At 36.5% G+C, this 18,556-nt stretch overlaps 1 protein-coding gene across 1 annotated transcript in view; it reads left to right on the forward strand.

Moving 5' to 3' along the window:
* POLE4 (DNA polymerase epsilon 4, accessory subunit) overlaps positions 1–18,556 on the forward strand; it is a 31,008-nt gene that overhangs the window by 311 nt on the left and 12,141 nt on the right. The window contains exons 2-3 of the mRNA XM_077134686.1: positions 357–441; positions 1,137–1,178. Coding sequence (XP_076990801.1) covers positions 357–441; positions 1,137–1,178 — 127 coding nt within the window. The remainder of the gene's footprint in view (positions 1–356; positions 442–1,136; positions 1,179–18,556) is intronic.

Consider the following 18,556-nt stretch of genomic DNA (forward strand, 5'->3'; position numbering starts at 1 on the left):
CTGCCAAGTAGGTGCTGGGAGACCGAAGGGAAGGGGCAGATACCTACAGTAGTTGTGTTGCTTTGTTCATACTTGTGGGCATAGTCTTTAATTTGCTTTTTCAGTGCCTAACAGAACTTGTAGGAGTCACGGGTGGGGTGAATTTACAAGTAAGGGAGGAGGGCCGCGTCATTCTGTGCTGCTAAGGGAAGGGGGAGGAGAGGAATAGACCTTTATGACGTCCAGAAGGACCTTTAATTCCCATGAGAACCTCCCCATCTATTCCCAGAACCGCTTCTTCTCCGTCCCCCGCAGGAACCTATCTGTTCACCGCAATTGTGCTGGAATCCACTGATAAACTCTTGTTTGTTTAACAGGAACTGTTTGTGGAGACCATCGCAAAAGATGCCTACTGTTGTGCTCAACAAGGAAAAAGGAAAACGCTCCAGAGGCGAGATCTGGGTAGTGTGTCCCTGTGGTACCTGGGAGCGAACAAAGGAGGTTGGCCCAGGTTTCCCCATTCACTGCTTGAGGGGGCCTCGCTGTGCCGCTGTGCGGTGAGGGTGCCACAGGGTCTCTCACAGTGCTGTTTCCTGTGGGCGTGCCGTAGTGCCTGAAGGCTCTACTTGAGAGTTTGTGGGCATTGGGTAGCTGGAGGGGCAGAATATGAAAGGAGGTAGGGGTCTCCAAAGCAGGCTAGGCCCCTTCACACTCTGCCCCGTGGTATCAGGCTTGACATGTCTTTTTCCGTAGAAACTGTAGGTTTGATTTCTGGCTCTTCTCTCTAGCTGGTATTGTACTGCCCTTTTACAAACTTTCATAGATCATTTGCTCAAATTTCTTTGATGACTTTCAGAGCAAAGGGGATAAATCGATTTAGGTTTAAACCAGGAGTGTACTAAGGACCTCTTTCACCTTCCCCCAGTGAACAGCATATGCCCTGACTTTTCTTACTCTTGTGGGGAGACAGTTGATGTGTAGGAATTGATGGTGGAGCAGAAATGGATCTCAATGCAGGCTCAAGACAGCAAGGGGCACATTTTATGAATGTTCTCTTTTGCGTAAAGCTCATGCCCTTCATTGTGTGGATTGTACCGTTTTGGGCTGAGGTTCAAAAGACCTCAATTAATCAGGTGTCTCTTTTCCTTGTTTTTCAGATAATGCAATAGAAGCCGTAGATGAATTTGCTTTTCTAGAAGGTGAGTTCTTCTATCAGTGGGTAATCAGTTTCTTCTGTTCTAATGATCTGAGTTCACAACCTTACAAATTGAATGCCTGATTTGTCCTGTTTGTGTTGGGATAATTCTTTCTTCCTACTTCCTATTAGTATAGGAGAAACTAACTTGCTTAGTTTTCCTCCTTTGGGGAGTTAGAACTTCTACCTGAAAATTGCTAGCCATAAGGAAATAGGAGGGAATAAAAAAAACCCCATGAATGATGGATTCAGAAACTTGATTCCTACTTTGGTTTCTATCCCTAGATAGAAATCTTTCTCCTCATCCTCATGTTAGAGATAAACAACTGCCAACATTTAAAGGGCAACTTTTTTGTTCCTTTTTCTTCTTCAACAATCTGTGTAAAAAACATTTTTTTTTTGTATGCAATGAGAGTCTGTATTTCACTTTGTTCGTAGGAATTTTGGGTTAACTCATGTATACTAACTAAATCTTGTCATTGAAAAAGTAAACATTTGAAGCATCTCAGTTTAGCTACCTTTTCTCAGAACTATTTCTGTTACTTAATTCTTAAATCTGATTAGTTTATTTTTCACTAAACAAAATTCTGATTGAATAGCTTTTGGAAAGCCATGTGCCCTCAGTTCATTCTCCCTGCCGTGGTGTTCTCATTATCTCCTTTAAAATTTACTACCTTCCAGAAACCTTTTCTTGATTTATTTATTTCACTTGTTTTTTTAAAAAACTCCTTTCTTCTCCATCTCCATATTTACCTAGACCCCAGGCCCTTTTCATGTATCTTTTAAATGTCTTCTGGATACTTGCGTTCTTGCTAATTCCCATGGCTATCTTCAAGACTAGATGAATTTAACTGCAAATTTGTATATTAGTCTTTAACTTCTTTTTCTGCTCACTCATTTTTTCTTAATTTAACTTTAAAAAATTTCTTAATTTTTGTCCTTTTAGTTGCCTACCTAAGGCAGTCAGCTTCCTGTGAAGTTCTCCAATCAAAGATTTTGGAGCCTGTTTTACCTGTTCATATTTAAGTATCAGCCTCTTAAAGCAATAGGTGATATGATCAAAGTTGAGTTTTAAAGAGGTACTGCTGCTTCCTGGTGGACAATAAATTGGAGGATGCCAGGAATAGAAGTAGAGGGATCTTAGGTGATTTTCTACCCCACACTTCTCTGTGGCTCTTGATATCCAAATCTGCCTCCTCTTTGCATTCCATGGCCAGTGTCAGCTACTAAGGAGTTTATTCTTCTCTTCCATAGTATGGGGCAGTTCTTAATGTGCCATCTAGCATTTACCTTGTATTGTTTAGTTGTTCCGTGTATAATTGGTATCCTCTTATAGACTCCAGCCTCCAACGTGAAATAGTGCCTAGCCTGAATTTTTAATAAATGGCCGTTTATGGAGTATTTGATGTGTATCTTCATCCTCCCCTCCACTAACCTCAGTAATTGAATCCTTTTTCTCGATTTTGACTGTTTTAGCGACTGTGGACTCAATCTGTATGTCTGGTAAAATAATGTTCTTATGTCCTTAGATGTGTTTGTTCTAAGTAGATAATTCTTTTTCTCTTTTTTGGTCAAGGTAATATATATCTATGTTTAAAAAAATTAATGGATTATGAAATGAAGCTGCTAGCTTCCCCCCACTCTTGGTGTTCCTACTTTTAGCTTTTCAGGTGGTTATTTAAATTTCTAAATAGTATGCTTACCCCTTGATTTTTCAACTGTAGCCATTATTTATTGACTTCTTGCTAGGATAGATGGAGACTTGGCTAACCTACACCATCCAGTAAATTCTCTCCCTCCTTTCTGATTTGGTAGTTGTATCACTATTTTTAGTTCCTTTATTACCTTTGCAATTTAAATAATATACTAAAATATCTTTTTGTTGTGCTCAGCTTTCAATAGCACTTCTTGGTTTCCCACTATATAAGATGAGTTTGTGTCATCTATGCTTGTGCTTTGACATTGTTGAGGTTATTAACATTTACATCTTCTTGTGATAATTCTTTCATATGTTATTTGTAGGATGAATGTAGACGTTAAAAAGTAAACATTTGAGACATCTCATATCTTCCTCAATGCTCTATCCCTCAGTCCCTTATATAATTTCCCTGTCTGAAGGCAAATATTACTGTTTCTTTTGTAATTTTCTTGGTGTTTCAAGCAAATATGTGTATATATTTATTCTTTTCTAAACCTTTCCATATGAAATGTAACATGAGACACATGCAAAGTCAATACATAATTACAAAATAGACACCCTTATAACCATCACCAAGACCAAGAGATAAACATTGACAGCTCCCAGAGGCCTCACACATTCTTTCCCCATCATCATACCTCTCCCCACCCCAACTTTTTTCTTAATTGTTGCTTTTTTTTTTTAACCACATAAGCATGCGTCCTTAAATACTAGGGATTAGTTTTAAGTTTTTTGAGCTTTCTGCAAATGGACCCAAACTCTATGTATTTGTTGGTCAATATCTGGCCAACAGCTGTTTGTTTAGCTTAACACATCTGTGAGATTCATTTATGTGGTTGCATGTAGCTCTAGTTTGTTCATTTTCTTTGTTCTGTCGTATGCCATTGTATGACGGTACCCCCAACTGATCCATTCCATTGTTGATATTTAAATAACTTCTGGTTTTTTTTATTCTGGGCTATAATGAACAATTTGCTATGAGCATTCTTGTACATGTTTCTTTAGAGTATGTATGTGTGTTTGTATAAACTACATAAGATCTCTGGGACAGAAGACGTGTAGGGTGTTTGTATCTCCATGTTTATTGCTGAACTATTTTCTAAAGCGGCTGTACTAGCTCACATTCCCATGGCTCATCAGTCACCGTCAGTTGATATTATCAGAGTTTTTGATTTTTACCAATCTGGTAGGAATATAAGTGGTCATTGCATTGTGATTTTAATTTGCATTTCCCTGATTAATGACCTTGAACATCTTTTCTTATGCATATCCATTTTTTTACTGTCTTATTTTCCTATTGGATATTTATTTTTTGTTAAATTATAATAATGTTTTGTATTTTCTGGATATAAATATTTTTATTTTATGGGAACTAAATATGCTTTTCCAATTTATGGACTGGATTTTCACTAGGGTATATATATATATATATGTATATATATATATATTTATATGTATATATATATATATATATATATTTATATGTGTATATATATATATATATATATATATATATATATATATATATATATATATATATATTTTTTTTTTTTTTTTTTGCACGGGTAAACACTGAGAATCAACCCGGGTCTCCGGCATAGCAGGCAAGAACTCTGCCACTGAGACACTGTGGCCTGCCCTCTTTAGGATATCTTTTTTTTTTTTTTTTTTTTATTAATTAAAAAAAAATTAACAAAACAATTAGAAATCATTCCAATCTACATGTACAATCAGTAATTCTTAATAACATCACATAGTTGCATATTCATCATTTCTTAGTACATTTGCATCGATTTAGAAAAAGAAATAAAAAGACAACAGAATAAGAATTAAAACAATAATAGAAAGAAAAAAAACAAAAAAAACAAAAACAAAAAACCTATACCTCACATGCAGCTTCATTCAGTGTTTTAACATAATTGCATTACAATTGGGTAGTATTGTGCTGTCCATTTCTGAGTTTTTATATCCAGTCCCGTTGTACAGTCTGTATCCCTTCATCTCCAATTATCCCTTCTCTTTTTTTTTTTTTTTAATTAACGGAAAAAAAGAATTAACCCAACATTTAGAGATCATACCATTCTACACATGCAATCATTAATTCTTAACATCATCACATAGATGCATGATCATCATTTCTTAGTACATTTGCATTGGTTTAGAAGAACTAGCAACATAACCGAGAAAGATATAGAATGTTAATATAGAGAAAAAAATAAAAGTAATAATAGTAAAATCAAAACAAAACAAAACAAAACAAAACAAAAACCTATAGCTCAGATGCAGCTTCATTCAGTGTTTTAACATGATTACTTTACAATTAGGTATTATTGTGCTGTCCATTTTTGAGTTTTTGTATCTAGTCCTGTTGCACAGTCTGTATCCCTTCAGCTTCAATTACCCATTGTCTTACCCTGTTTCTAACTCCTGCTGAACTCTGTTACCAATGACATATTTCAAGTTTATTCTCGAATGTCCGTTCACATCAGTGGGACCATACATTATTTGTCCTTTAGTTTTTGGCTGGATTCACTCAGCATAATATTCTCTAGGTCCATCCATGTTATTACATGGTTCATAAGTTTATCTTGTCTTAAAGCTGCATAATATTCCATCGTATGTATATACCACAGTTTGTTTAGCCACTCTTCTGTTGATGGAGATTTTGGCTGTTTCCATCTCTTTGCAATTGTAAATAATGCTGCTATAAACATTGGTGTGCAAATGTCCGTTTGTGTCTTTGCCCTTAAGTCCTTTGAGTAGATACCTAGCAATGGTATTGCTGGGTCGTATGGCAATTCTATATTCAGCTTTTTGAGGAACCGCCAAACTGCCTTCCACAGTGGTTGCACCATTTGACATTCCCACCAACAGTGGATAAGTGTGCCTCTTTCTCCGCATCCTCTCCAGCACTTGTCATTTTCTGTTTTGTTGATAATGGCCATTCTGGTGGGTGTGAGATGATATCTCATTGTGGTTTTGATTTGCATTTCTCTAATGGCCAGGGACATTGAGCATCTCTTCATGTGCCTCTTGGCCATCCGTATTTCCTCTTCTGAGAGGTGTCTGTTCAAGTCTTTTTCCCATTTTGTAATTGGGTTGGCTGTCTTTTTGTTGTTGAGATGAACAATCTCTTTATAAATTCTGGATACTAGACCTTTATCTGATATATCATTTCCAAATATTGTCTCCCATTGTGAAGGCTGTCTTTCTACTTTCTTGATGAAGTTCTTTGATGCACAAAAGTGTTTAATTTTGAGGAGTTCCCATTTATTTATTTCCTTCTTCAGTGCTCTTGCTTTAGGTTTAAGGTCCATAAAACCGCCTCCAGTTGTAAGATCCATAAGATATCTCCCAACATTTTCCTCTAACTGTTTTATGGTCTTAGACCTAATGTTTAGATCTTTGATCCATTTTGAGTTAACTTTTGTATAGGGTGTGAGAGATGGGTCTTCTTTCATTCTTTTGCATATGGATATCCAGTTCTCTAGGCACCATTTATTGAAGAGACTGCTCTGTCCCAGGTGAGTTGGCGTGACTGCCTTATCAAAGATCAAATGTCCATAGATGAGAGGGTCTATATCTGAGCACTCTATTCGATTCCATTGGTCGATATATCTATCTTTATGCCAATACCATGCTGTTTTGACCACTGTGGCTTCATAATATGCCTTAAAGTCAGGCAGCGCGAGACTTCCAGCTTCGTTTTTTTTCCTCAAGATGTTTTTAGCAATTCGGGGCACCCTGCCCTTCCAGATAAATTTGCTTATTGGTTTTTCTATTTCTGAAAAATAAGTTGTTGGGATTTTGATTGGTATTGCATTGAATCTGTAAATCAATTTAGGTAGGATTGACATCTTAACTATATTTAGTCTTCCAATCCATGAACACGGTATGCCCTTCCATCTATTTAGGTCTTCTGTGATTTCTTTTAGCAGTTTTTTGTAGTTTTCTTTATATAGGTTTTTTGTCTCTTTAGTTAAATTTATTCCTAGGTATTTTATTCTTTTAGTTGCAATTGTGAATGGGATTCGTTTCTTGATTTCCCCCTCAGCTTGTTCCTTACTAGTGTATAGAAATGCTACAGATTTTTGAATGTTGATCTTGTAACCTGCTACTTTGCTGTACTCATTTATTAGCTCTAGTAGTTTTGTTGTGGATTTTTCCGGGTTTTCGACGTATAGTATCATATCGTCTGCAAACAGTGATAGTTTTACTTCTTCCTTTCCAATTTTGATGCCTTGTATTTCTTTTTCTTGTCTAATTGCTCTGGCTAGAACCTCCAACACAATGTTGAATAATAGTGGTGATAGTGGACATCCTTGTCTTGTTCCTGATCTTAGGGGGAAAGTTTTCAATTTTTCCCCATTGAGGATGATATTAGCTGTGGGTTTTTCATATATTCCCTCTATCATTTTAAGGAAGTTCCCTTGTATTCCTATCTTTTGAAGTGTTTTCAACAGGAAAGGATGTTGAATCTTGTCGAATGCCTTCTCTGCATCAATTGAGATGATCATGTGATTTTTCTGCTTTGATTTGTTGATATGGTGTATTACATTAATTGATTTTCTTATGTTGAACCATCCTTGCATACCTGGGATGAATCCTACTTGGTCATGATGTATAATTCTTTTAATGTGTTGTTGGATACGATTTGCTAGAATTTTATTGAGGATTTTTGCATCTGTATTCATTAGAGAGATTGGTCTGTAGTTTTCTTTTTTTGTAATATCTTTGCCTGGTTTTGGTATGAGGGTGATGTTGGCTTCATAGAATGAATTAGGTAGTTTTCCCTCCACTTCGATTTTTTTGAAGAGTTTGAAGAGAATTGGTACTAATTCTTTCTGGAACGTTTGGTAGAATTCACATGTGAAGCCATCTGGTCCTGGACTTTTCTTTTTAGGAAGCTTTTGAATGACTAATTCAATTTCTTTACTTGTGATTGGTTTGTTGAGGTCATCTATGTCTTCTTGAGTCAAAGTTGGTTGTTCATGTCTTTCCAGGAACCCGTCCATTTCCTCTAAATTGTTGTATTTATTAGCGTAAAGTTGTTCATAGTATCCTGTTATTACCTCCTTTATTTCTGTGAGGTCAGTAGTTATGTCTCCTCTTCCATTTCTGATCTTATTTATTTGCATCCTCTCTCTTCTTCTTTTTGTCAATCTTGCTAAGGGCCCATCAATCTTATTGATTTTCTCATAGAACCAACTTCTGGTCTTATTGATTTTCTCTATTGTTTTCATGTTTTCAATTTCATTTATTTGTGCTCTAATCTTTGTTATTTCTTTCCTTTTGCTTGCTTTGGGGTTAGCTTGCTGTTCTTTCTCCAGTTCTTCCAAATGGATAGTTAATTCCTGAATTTTTGCCTTTTCTTCTTTTCTGATATAGGCATTTAGAGCAATAAATTTCCCTCTTAGCACTGCCTTTGCTGCGTCCCATAAGTTTTGATATGTTGTGTTTTCATTTTCATTCGCCTCGAGGTATTTGCTAATTTCTCTTGCAATTTCTTCTTTGACCCAGTCGTTGTTTAGGAGTGTGTTGTTGAGCCTCCACGTATTTGTGAATTTTCTGGCACTCTGCCTATTATTGATTTCCAACATCATTCCTTTATGGTCCGAGAAAGTGTTGTGTAAGATTTCAATCTTTTTAAATTTGTTAAGACTTGCTTTGTGACCCAGCATATGGTCTATCTTTGAGAATGATCCATGAGCACTTGAGAAAAAGGTGTATCCTGCTGTTGTGGGATGTAATGTCCTATAAATGTCTATTAAGTCTAGTTCATTTATAGTAATATTCAGATTCTCTATTTCTTTGTTGATCCTCTGTCTAGATGTTCTGTCCCTTGATGAGAGTGGTGAGTTGAAGTCTCCAACTATTATGGTATATGAGTCTATTTCCCTTTTCAGTGTTTGCAGTATATTCCTCACGTATTTTGGGGCATTCTGATCGGTGCATAAATATTTATGATTGTTATGTCTTCTTGTTTAATTGTTCCTTTTATTAGTATATAGTGTCCTTCTTTGTCTCTTTTAACTGTTTTACATTTGAAGTCTAATTTGTTGGATATTAGTATAGCCACTCCTGCTCTTTTCTGGTTGTTATTTGCATGAAATATCTTTTCCCAACCTTTCACTTTCAACCTATGTTTATCTTTGGGTCTAAGATGTGTTTCCTGTAGACAGCATATCGAAGGATCCTGTTTTTTAATCCATTCTGCCAATCTATGTCTTTTGATTGGGGAATTCAGTCCATTGACATTTAGTGTTATTACTGTTTGGATAATATTTTCCTCTAACATTTTGCCTTTTGTATTATATATATCATATCTGATTTTCCTTCTTTCTACACTCTTTTCCATATCTCTCTCTTCTGTCTTTTTGTATCTGACTCTAGTGCTCCCTTTAGTATTTCTTGCAGAGCTGGTCTCTTGGTCACAAATTCTTTCAGTGACTTTTTGTCTGAGAATGTTTTAATTTCTCCCTCATTTTTGAAGGATAATTTTGCTGGATATAGGAGTCTTGGTTGGCAGTTTTTCTCTTTTAGTATTTTAAATATATCATCCCACTGTCTTCTAGCTTCCATGGTTTCTGCTGAGAAATCTACACAAAGTCTTATTGGGTTTCCCTTGTATGTAATGGATTGTTTTTCTCTTGCTGCTTTCAAGATCTTCTCTTTCTCTTTGACCTCTGACATTCTAACTAGTAAGTGTCTTGGAGAACGCCTATTTGGGTCTAATCTCTTTGGGGTGCGCTGCACTTCTTGGATCTGTAATTTTAGGTCTTTCATAAGAGTTGGGAAATTTTCAGTGAAAATTTCTTCCATTAGTTTTTCTCCTCCTTTTCCCTTCTCTTCTCCTTCTGGGACACCCACAACACGTATATTTGTGCGGTTCATATTGTCCTTGAGTTCCCTGATGCCCTGTTCAAATTTTTCCATTCTTTTCCCGATAGTTTCTGTTTCTTTTTGGAATTCAGATGTTCCATCCTCCAAATCACTAATTCTATCTTCTGTCTCTTTAAATCTATCGTTGTAGCTATCCATTATTTTTTCTATGTTTGCTACTTTATCCTTCACTTCCATAAGTTCTGCGATTTGTTTTTTCGGTTTTTCTATTTCTTCTTTATGTTCAGCCCATGTCCTCTTCATGTCCTCCCTCAATTTATCGATTTCATTTTTGAAGAGGTTTTCCATTTCTGTTCGTATATTCAGGATTAGTTGTCTCAGCTCTTGTGTCTCATTTGAGCTATTGGTTTGTTCCTTTGACTGGGCCGTATTCTCAATCTTTTGAGCGTGGACAGTTATCTTCTGCTGCTGGCGTCTGGGCATTTATTCAGATTTCTCTTGGTGTTGGACCCAGCAAGGTTGTAATATTTTTCTGTGAAATCTCTGGGTTCTGTTTTTCTTATCCTGCCCAGTAGGTGGCGCTCGTGGCACACGTTTGTCTGCGGGTCCCACCAGTAAAAGGTGCTGTGGGACCTTAAACTTTGGAAAACTCTCGCCGTCCTGGGGGTTCGCTAGCCGAAGCGGCTTGAGCCGGCCCGGGGTCCGAACGCAGGGAGGGTGTCTGAACGCAGGGAGGGTTGCTGGTCGCCGCAGCCAGGGAAAGAGCCCGTCCGAATTTCCTAGTCGGCCCTGGGCAACAAGCGTGGCGGGAGGGCGCCAGCGGCAGCGGCCCGCCCGAGAGAGTGCACGTTCCCCGGGAGTCACGGGTTTGGAAGGGGCCTCCCGCACCCGTCACCGTTCTCCACGGCCTGGGGGTTTCTGATCCAATTCTCTCAGTTGGTCCGGGGGCTGCGCGTGGTGTGGGCGCCAGTCGCCTTGGTTTCAGGGGACCACCTCTCCAATTCTCCCAGCCGGCCCGGGAAGGGGGAAGGGAGTAACTCCGGCCGCTTGCCACCCCGCCCGGTAAGGCCCGCGCGCCTCGGCGATCTCACCCGAGCTGCTTCTCTCAGCCAGCCAGCCGTTCCAGGATGGGGTACGCTGTCTTTTTTATCTCTGTTGTGGCTTTGGGCGCTTTCTGTATCGTTTCTACTCCCCTAGTAGGTGTCCTGGAGAAGAAACTAAGATCCGCGCGTCTTACTAAGCCGCCATCTTCCAGGAAGTCCTAGGATATCTTTTGATAAGCAAGAGTTATTAATTAACTCTCATCAAGCTTATAAATTTTTCCTTTATAGCTAGTGCTATTTATATCCTGTTTAAGAAATATTTTTCTACCTGGAAGTCAAAGAATTTCTCCTTTTGTTAAAACCGTTCCAGTTTGTCTTTCACAAAACTGGAGTTAATTTTCTATATTAGATTGAGGTAGGAGCGTAATTTTATTTTATCTTTTTCTTATTTAGTTATCTACTTGTTCATATTATTTTGTCACTGCTCTTCAGTACCACCTTTGCCATAAATCACGACTGTTTCTGGGCTTTCTATTTTCTCTCATTGATCTGTTTGCCTATTGCCACATCAATACTATACTGCAATTCAGGTAGCTTTATCTGAAAGAGCAGATCTTCCCACCTTGTTCTTTAAGTGCTTTGGTTATTTTTGACTCTGACTTTCACGAATAGTTAGAGTCTGCTTGCAAAATTCCACAAAAAGGGATACTGATTGGGATTACATTGATTCTAGAGATCACTTTGAGGGAAAAAATGATATCTTTTCAATACTTAATCTTCCAGTACATGAACACGGTATACCTATCCATTTATTTAGGTTGTTAATGTTTTTCAGTAAACCTTTTTTATTTTACCTGAAAGAGATCTTGTGCATATTTTATTAGATGTTTTTCCTCTGAGTGCTAAATATTTTTGGTTCTGTTGTTTTTGAATGGTATCTTTTCTAAAAAAAATTTCATTTTCTCAATGCTGTTAGTATTGTGTTAATTTTATATTTAGCATCTTGCTCAACTCATTAATTCTAATGACTTATCTATTGATTCTTTTGAATTTCCTTAATTACACTATAGAATTGTTTACCAGTAATGACAAGTTTGTGAAGTTCTTTCTGGTTCTTATCTTTAATTTCTTTTTCTTGCCAGACTCCACTGGTGGGAATCTCCAGCATAGTGTTGAAGAGAAGTGGTGATAGCAGGCATCATATTTCAAAGGGGAGGCTTTCATTGTTTCTCAGTAATTATGTTTATTGTGGGTTTTTTTGTAGATTCATTTTTACAAATTAAGGAAGTTGCCTTCGATTCGTAGTTTGCCAAGGCCTTTCAATCCTGAATGAATATTGAATTCTATCACAGGCTCATAGTGCATCTGATGAGATGATCATATGATGTTTTCTTCTTTAATGTGTTGAAGCTCCTTGTGACTTCTCTCTGGCTTCTCTCTTTCAGTTTTCCATTTCCTTTTCTCTGAAGGATTAAGTCTACTTTCGTGCTTTTGGGAACACCTTAATTGATAGCATCTTCAAAGGTCCCATCATTATAAATGGGTTCACATCCCCAGAACCAATGTTGGTTCAGGCTGAGACCTGAACATCCCTTTTGTGGGGGGCATGATTCAGTCCCCAATACTGACCACTCATCTCAGTGTGGGATTTTCTTGGCGGGAAAGATTTTTGATTACTAATTCAGTTTTTTTTTTTTTTTTTTTTTTGCATGGGCAGGCACCAGGAATCGAACCTGGGTTACTGTCATGGCAGGCGAGAACTCTGCCTGCTGAGCCACCGTGGCCTGCCCTGATTCAGTTTTTGAAATGGTTTTAGTACCATTCTGGGTGTTCTTCTTTTCTTGAGACAGTTATGGTAAATTATGTCTTTTCTGGGAATTTGTACATATCATATAAATTTTCAAATTTATTGGCATGAAGTTCTTTACAGTGTTCTTTTACTATTTTTGTAATGTATTTATGTTGTTTATTGATGTTCCTTTTTTTATTCTTGATATTATTAAGGCCTTTTTTTCCCCTGATCACTTTTATTAGAGGTTTAACAATTTTATTAGTTTTTTCAAAGAACCAACCTTTAGCTGTGTTGATTTTTCTCTACTATATATTTTTGTTTTATAGTTCATTATTCTGCTCTTAATGATATTGTCCCTTTTACTTTCCTGGGGTTTAATTTGTTGCTCTTTTTTTTTTTACTTCCTGGGATGAATCTTTAGCTTATTTTTTAGGCTTTTTATCTACTATATACGTAATGTTATAAGTTTCTGCTAGGTACTGCTTTCATTGTATCTCACAAGTTTTGATAGGTCATATTTTTATTATTATTTGATTTGAAATATTTTCTAATGCTATTTTTTTGGCCTGTGAATTATTTAGATGAATATTTCTTATTTTCCAAGAATATGGGCATTTTGTAGTTGTTATTCATGAAAATTGCATTATGTTTAGAGAACATACGCTGTTATTCCTGCTTTTGGAATATGTGGATTTGCTTTATGGCCCAGTATTTGGTCAAACTTGTAATTATCCTGTATATGCCTGGAAAAAAGTTTATTCCACAGTTATATGCTGTGGTAGTTAGGTTCAGATGTCAACTTGGCTAGGCGAAGGTGAGTAGTTCTGTTGCTGTGGGCATGAGCCAATGGCATGTGAATCTCATCTGTCACTGATTACATCTGTAGTCGGCTAGGAGGTATGCCTATGGCAGTGAATTATGTTTGATTTAATTGTCTGGATGCTTAAATGAGAGAGCTTGATGTAGCACAGCCCATGCAGCTCAGCATACCTCATCTCAGCACTTGCAGCTCAGCCCAGGTCTTTGAAGATGCAGAAAGGAATCACCCCAGGGAAAGTTGTTGAAACCCAGAGACTTGGAGAGAAGGCCAGCAGAGATCGCCCTGTGCCTTTCCATGTAAGAAAGAACCTCAGTTGAAAGTTAGCTCCTTTTCCTCTGAAGAACTATAGATTTTTAACAAATAAATCCCCTTTTGTTAAAAGCCAGTCATCTCTGGTGTGTTGCATTCTGGCAACTTTTGCAGACTAGAACATGTTCACTGTCGGGTTTGTTTATTGCATAGTTTGGTTTTGCTATGTTCTTATTGAAATTCTTTTGTCTGCTAGTTTCATCAGTTACTGAGATTTGTGTGTTAAAATTTCCTACGGGGATTGTAGACTGTTTTCACTTGAATTTCTAGGTCAATTTTTTCTTTATGTATTTGAGATCATGTGGTTAGGTGTATTAAATTGTTCTGTATTGTTGGTTATGGAATCTTTTATTATCTAGAAATTAACCATCATTATTTCTAGTAGTGCTTTTGCCTTAAAGTTTATTTTGGCTAATATTATTGAAGCTTACCATTTTTCTTTAGTATTTGCATAGTATGTTTCTTTTCATCTTATTTTCATGTTTCCATGTATATTTTTAAACAGTATATTCTTAGATTGTTTTGTTTTAATTTAGATGGACAGTCTTTGTCTTTCGCCTGAAGCATTTAGTTCATTTACATTTATGGTGATTAGTGATGTGTTTGGGTTTAAATCTATCTTATTTTGTATTTTCTACTTATTCTGCCTGTTTTATGTTTTATTTTTTTGTTCTTAATTTTTTGCTTTCTTTTGGATTATTGTGCATTCTGTTTTTTCTTCTACCAGTTAGAGAAGTTGTATTCTCTTATTTTTGTTCTTTTAGTGGTTGCTTTCTCAATTACAACATGCATCCCTAATTTACCAAAGCCTAAGGTTAACCAATACCTTTCCCATCATCCTGGACAAAATGCTGTTTTGTCATTTTTTTTTTTTTATGAATTTGTTTTAATATTTTTCTTGATAAATCTTAGCATACAAACATTCTTAACATACAACATTCCATACATGGTGTACAATCAGTGGCTCACAATATCTTCACATAGTTGTGTATTCATCAGCACGATCATTTTTTAGAACATTTGCATCACTATAGAAAAAGAAATAAAAAAAAAGAAAAAAACTCGTGCATACCATAACTCACTCCACTTTGTCATTGACCACGAGCATTTCAATCTACCCCATTTATTTTAACCTTCCCCCTCCATTATTTGTTTTTTTATTAATTAAAAAAAATTAACTAACACAACATTTAGAAATCATTCCATTCTACATATACAATCAGTAATTCTTAATATCATCACATAGATTCATATTCATCATTTCTTAGTACATTTGCATTGATTTAGGAAAAGAAATAGAAAGACAACAGAAAAAGAAAGAAAACGATAATAGAAAAAAATTTAAAAAAATTAAAAAAAAAAATAAAAAAAAACTATACCTCAGATGCAGCTTCATTCAGTGTTTTAACATAATTACATTACAATTAGGTAGTATTGTGCTGTCCATTTCTGAGTTTTTGTATCCAATCTTGTTGCACAGTCTGTATCCCTTCAGCTCCAATTACCCATTATCTAACCCTATTTCTGTCTCCTGATGGTCTCTGTTACCAATGACATATTCCAAGTTTATTCTCTAATGTCGGTTCACATCAGTGGGACCATACAGTATTTGTCCTTTAGTTTTTGGCTAGTCTCACTCAGCATAATGTTCTCTAGGTCCATCCATGTTATTACATGCTTCATAAGTTTATTCTGTCTTAAAGCTGCATAATATTCCATCGTATGTATATATCACAGTTTGTTTAGCCACTCATCTGTTGATGGACATTTTGGCTGTTTCCATCTCTTTGCAATTGTAAATAATGCTGCTATAAACATTGGTGTGCAAATGTCCGTTTGTGTCTTTGCCCTTAAGTCCTCTGAGTAGATACCTAGCAATGGTATTGCTGGGTCGTATGGCAATTCTATATTCAGTTTTTTGAGGAACCGCCAAACTGCCTTCCACAGTGGTTGCACCATTTGACATTCCCACCAACAGTGGATAAGTGTGCCTCTTTCTCCGCATCCTCTCCAGCACTTGTCATTTTCTGTTTTGTTGATAATGGCCATTCTGGTGGGTGTGAGGTGATATCTCATTGTGGTTTTGATTTGCATTTCTCTAATGGCCAGGGACATTGAGCATCTCTTCATGTGCCTTTTGGCCATTTGTATTTCCTCTTCTGAGAGGTGTCTGTTCAAGTCTTTTTCCCATTTTGTAATTGGGTTGGCTGTCTTTTTGTTGTTGAGTTGAACAATCTCTTTATAAATTCTGGATACTAGACCTTTATCTGATATGTCATTTCCAAATATTGTCTCCCATTGTGTAGGCTGTCTTTCTACTTTCTTGATGAAGTTCTTTGATGCACAAAAGTGTTTAATTTTGAGGAGCTCCCATTTATTTATTTCCTTCTTCAGTGCTCTTGCTTTAGGTTTAAGGTCCATAAAACCGCCTCCAATTGTAAGATTCATAAGATATCTCCCTACATTTTCCTCTAACTGTTTTATGGTCTTAGACCTAATGTTTAGATCTTTGATCCATTTTGAGTTAACTTTTGTATAGGGTGTAAGATACGGGTCCTCTTTCATTCTTTTGCATATGGATATCCAGTTCTCTAGGCACCATTTATTGAAGAGACTGTTCCATCCCAGGTAAGTTGGCTTGACTGCCTTATCAAAGATCAAATGTCCATAGATGAGAGGGTCTATATCTGAGCACTCTATTCGATTCCGTTGGTCGATATATCTATCTTTATGCCAATACCATGCTGTTTTGACCACTGTGGCTTCATAATATGCCTTAAAGTCAGGCAGTGTGAGACCTCCAGCTTTGTTTTTTTTCCTCAAGATACTTTTAGCAATTCGGGGCACCCTACCCTTCCAGATAAATTTGCTTATTGGTTTTTCTATCTCTGAAAAATAAGTTGTTGGGATTTTGATTGGTATTGCGTTGAATCTGTAAATCAACTTAGGTAGAATTGACATCTTAACTATATTTAGTCTTCCAATCCATGAACACGGTATGCCCTTCCATCTGTTTAGGTCTTCTGTGATTTCTTTTAACAGTTTTTTGTAGTTTTCTTTGTATAGGTCTTTGGTCTCTTTAGTTAAATTTATTCCTAAGTATTTTATTCTTTTAGTTGCAATTGTAAATGGAATTCATTTCTTGATTTCCCCCTCAGCTTGTTCATTGTTAGTGTATAGAAACACTACAGATTTTTGAATGTTGATCTTGTAACCTGCTACTTTGCTGTACTCATTTATTAGCTCTAGTAGTTTTGCTGTGGATTTTTTAGGGTTTTCGACGTATAGTATCGTATCATCTGCAAACAGTGATAGTTTTACTTCTTCCTTTCCAATTTTGATGCCTTGTATTTCTTTTTCTTGTCTAATTGCTCTGGCTAGAACCTCCAACACAATGTTGAATAATAGTGGTGATAGTGGACATCCTTGTCTTGTTCCTGATCTTAGGGGGAAAGTTTTCAATTTTTCCCCATTGAGGATGATATTAGCTGTGGGTTTTTCATATATTCCCTCTATCATTTTAAGGAGGTTCCCTTGTATTCCTATCCTTTGAAGTGTTTTCAGCAGGAAAGGATGTTGAATTTTGTCAAATGCCTTCTCTGCATCAATTGAGATGATCATGTGATTTTTCTGCTTTGATTTGTTGATATGGTGTACTACATTAATTGATTTTCTTATGTTGAACCATCCTTGCATACCTGGGATGAATCCTACTTGGTCATGATGTATAATTCTTTTAATGTGTTGCTGGATTCGATTTGCTAGAATTTTGTTGAGGATTTTTGCATCTATATTCATTAGAGAGATTGGTCTGTAGTTTTCTTTTTTTGTAATATCTTTGCCTGGTTTTGGTATGAGGGTGATGTTGGCTTCATAGAATGAATTAGGTAGCTTTCCCTCCACTGCAATTTTTTTGAAGCGTTTGAGCGGGGTCGTACTAATTCTTTCTGGAATGTTTGGTAGAATTCACATGTGAAGCCGTCTGGTCCTGGACTTTTCTTTTCGGAAGTTTTTGAATGACTGATTCAATTTCTTTACTTGTGATTGGTTTGTTGAGGTCGTCTATTTCTTCTTGAGTCAAAGTTGGTTGTTCATGCCTTTCTAGGAACTTGTCCATTTCATCTACATTGTTGTATTTATTAGCATAAAGTTGTTCATAGTATCCTGTTATTACCTCCTTTATTTCTGTGAGGTCAGTGGTTATGTCTCCTCTTCCATTTCTGATCTTATTTATTTGCGTCCTCTCTCTTCTTCTTTTTGTCAATCTTGCTAAGGGCCCATCAATCTTGTTGATTTTCTCATAGAACCAACTTCTGGTCTTATTGATTTTCTCTATTGTTTTCATGTTCTCAATTTCATTTATTTCTGCTCTAATCTTTGTTATTTTTTTCCTTTTGCTCGCTTTGGGGTTCGTTTGCTGTTCTTTCTCCAGTTCTTCCAAGTGGACAGTTAATTCCCGAATTTTTGCCCTTTCTTCTTTTCTGATATAGGCATTTAGGGCAATAAATTTCCCTCTTAGCACTGACTTTGCTGCGTCCCATAGGTTTTGATATGTTGTGTTTTCATTTTCATTCGCCTCGAGATATTTACTAATTTCTCTTGTAATTTCTTCCTTGACCCACTCGTTGTTTAAGAGTGTGTTGTTGAGCCTCCACGTATTTGTGAATTTTCTGGCACTCTGCCTATTATTGATTTCCAACTTCATTCCTTTATGATCCGAGAAAGTGTTGTGTATGATTTCAATCTTTTTAAATTTGTTGAGACTTGCTTTGTGACCCAGCATATGGTCTATCTTTGAGAATGATCCATGAGCACTTGAGAAAAAGGTGTATCCTGCTGTTGTGGGATGTAATGTCCTATAAATGTCTGTTAAGTC

Source organism: Tamandua tetradactyla, chromosome 17, assembly GCF_023851605.1.
Source record: "Tamandua tetradactyla isolate mTamTet1 chromosome 17, mTamTet1.pri, whole genome shotgun sequence".
Taxonomy (NCBI): Eukaryota; Metazoa; Chordata; class Mammalia; order Pilosa; family Myrmecophagidae; genus Tamandua; species Tamandua tetradactyla.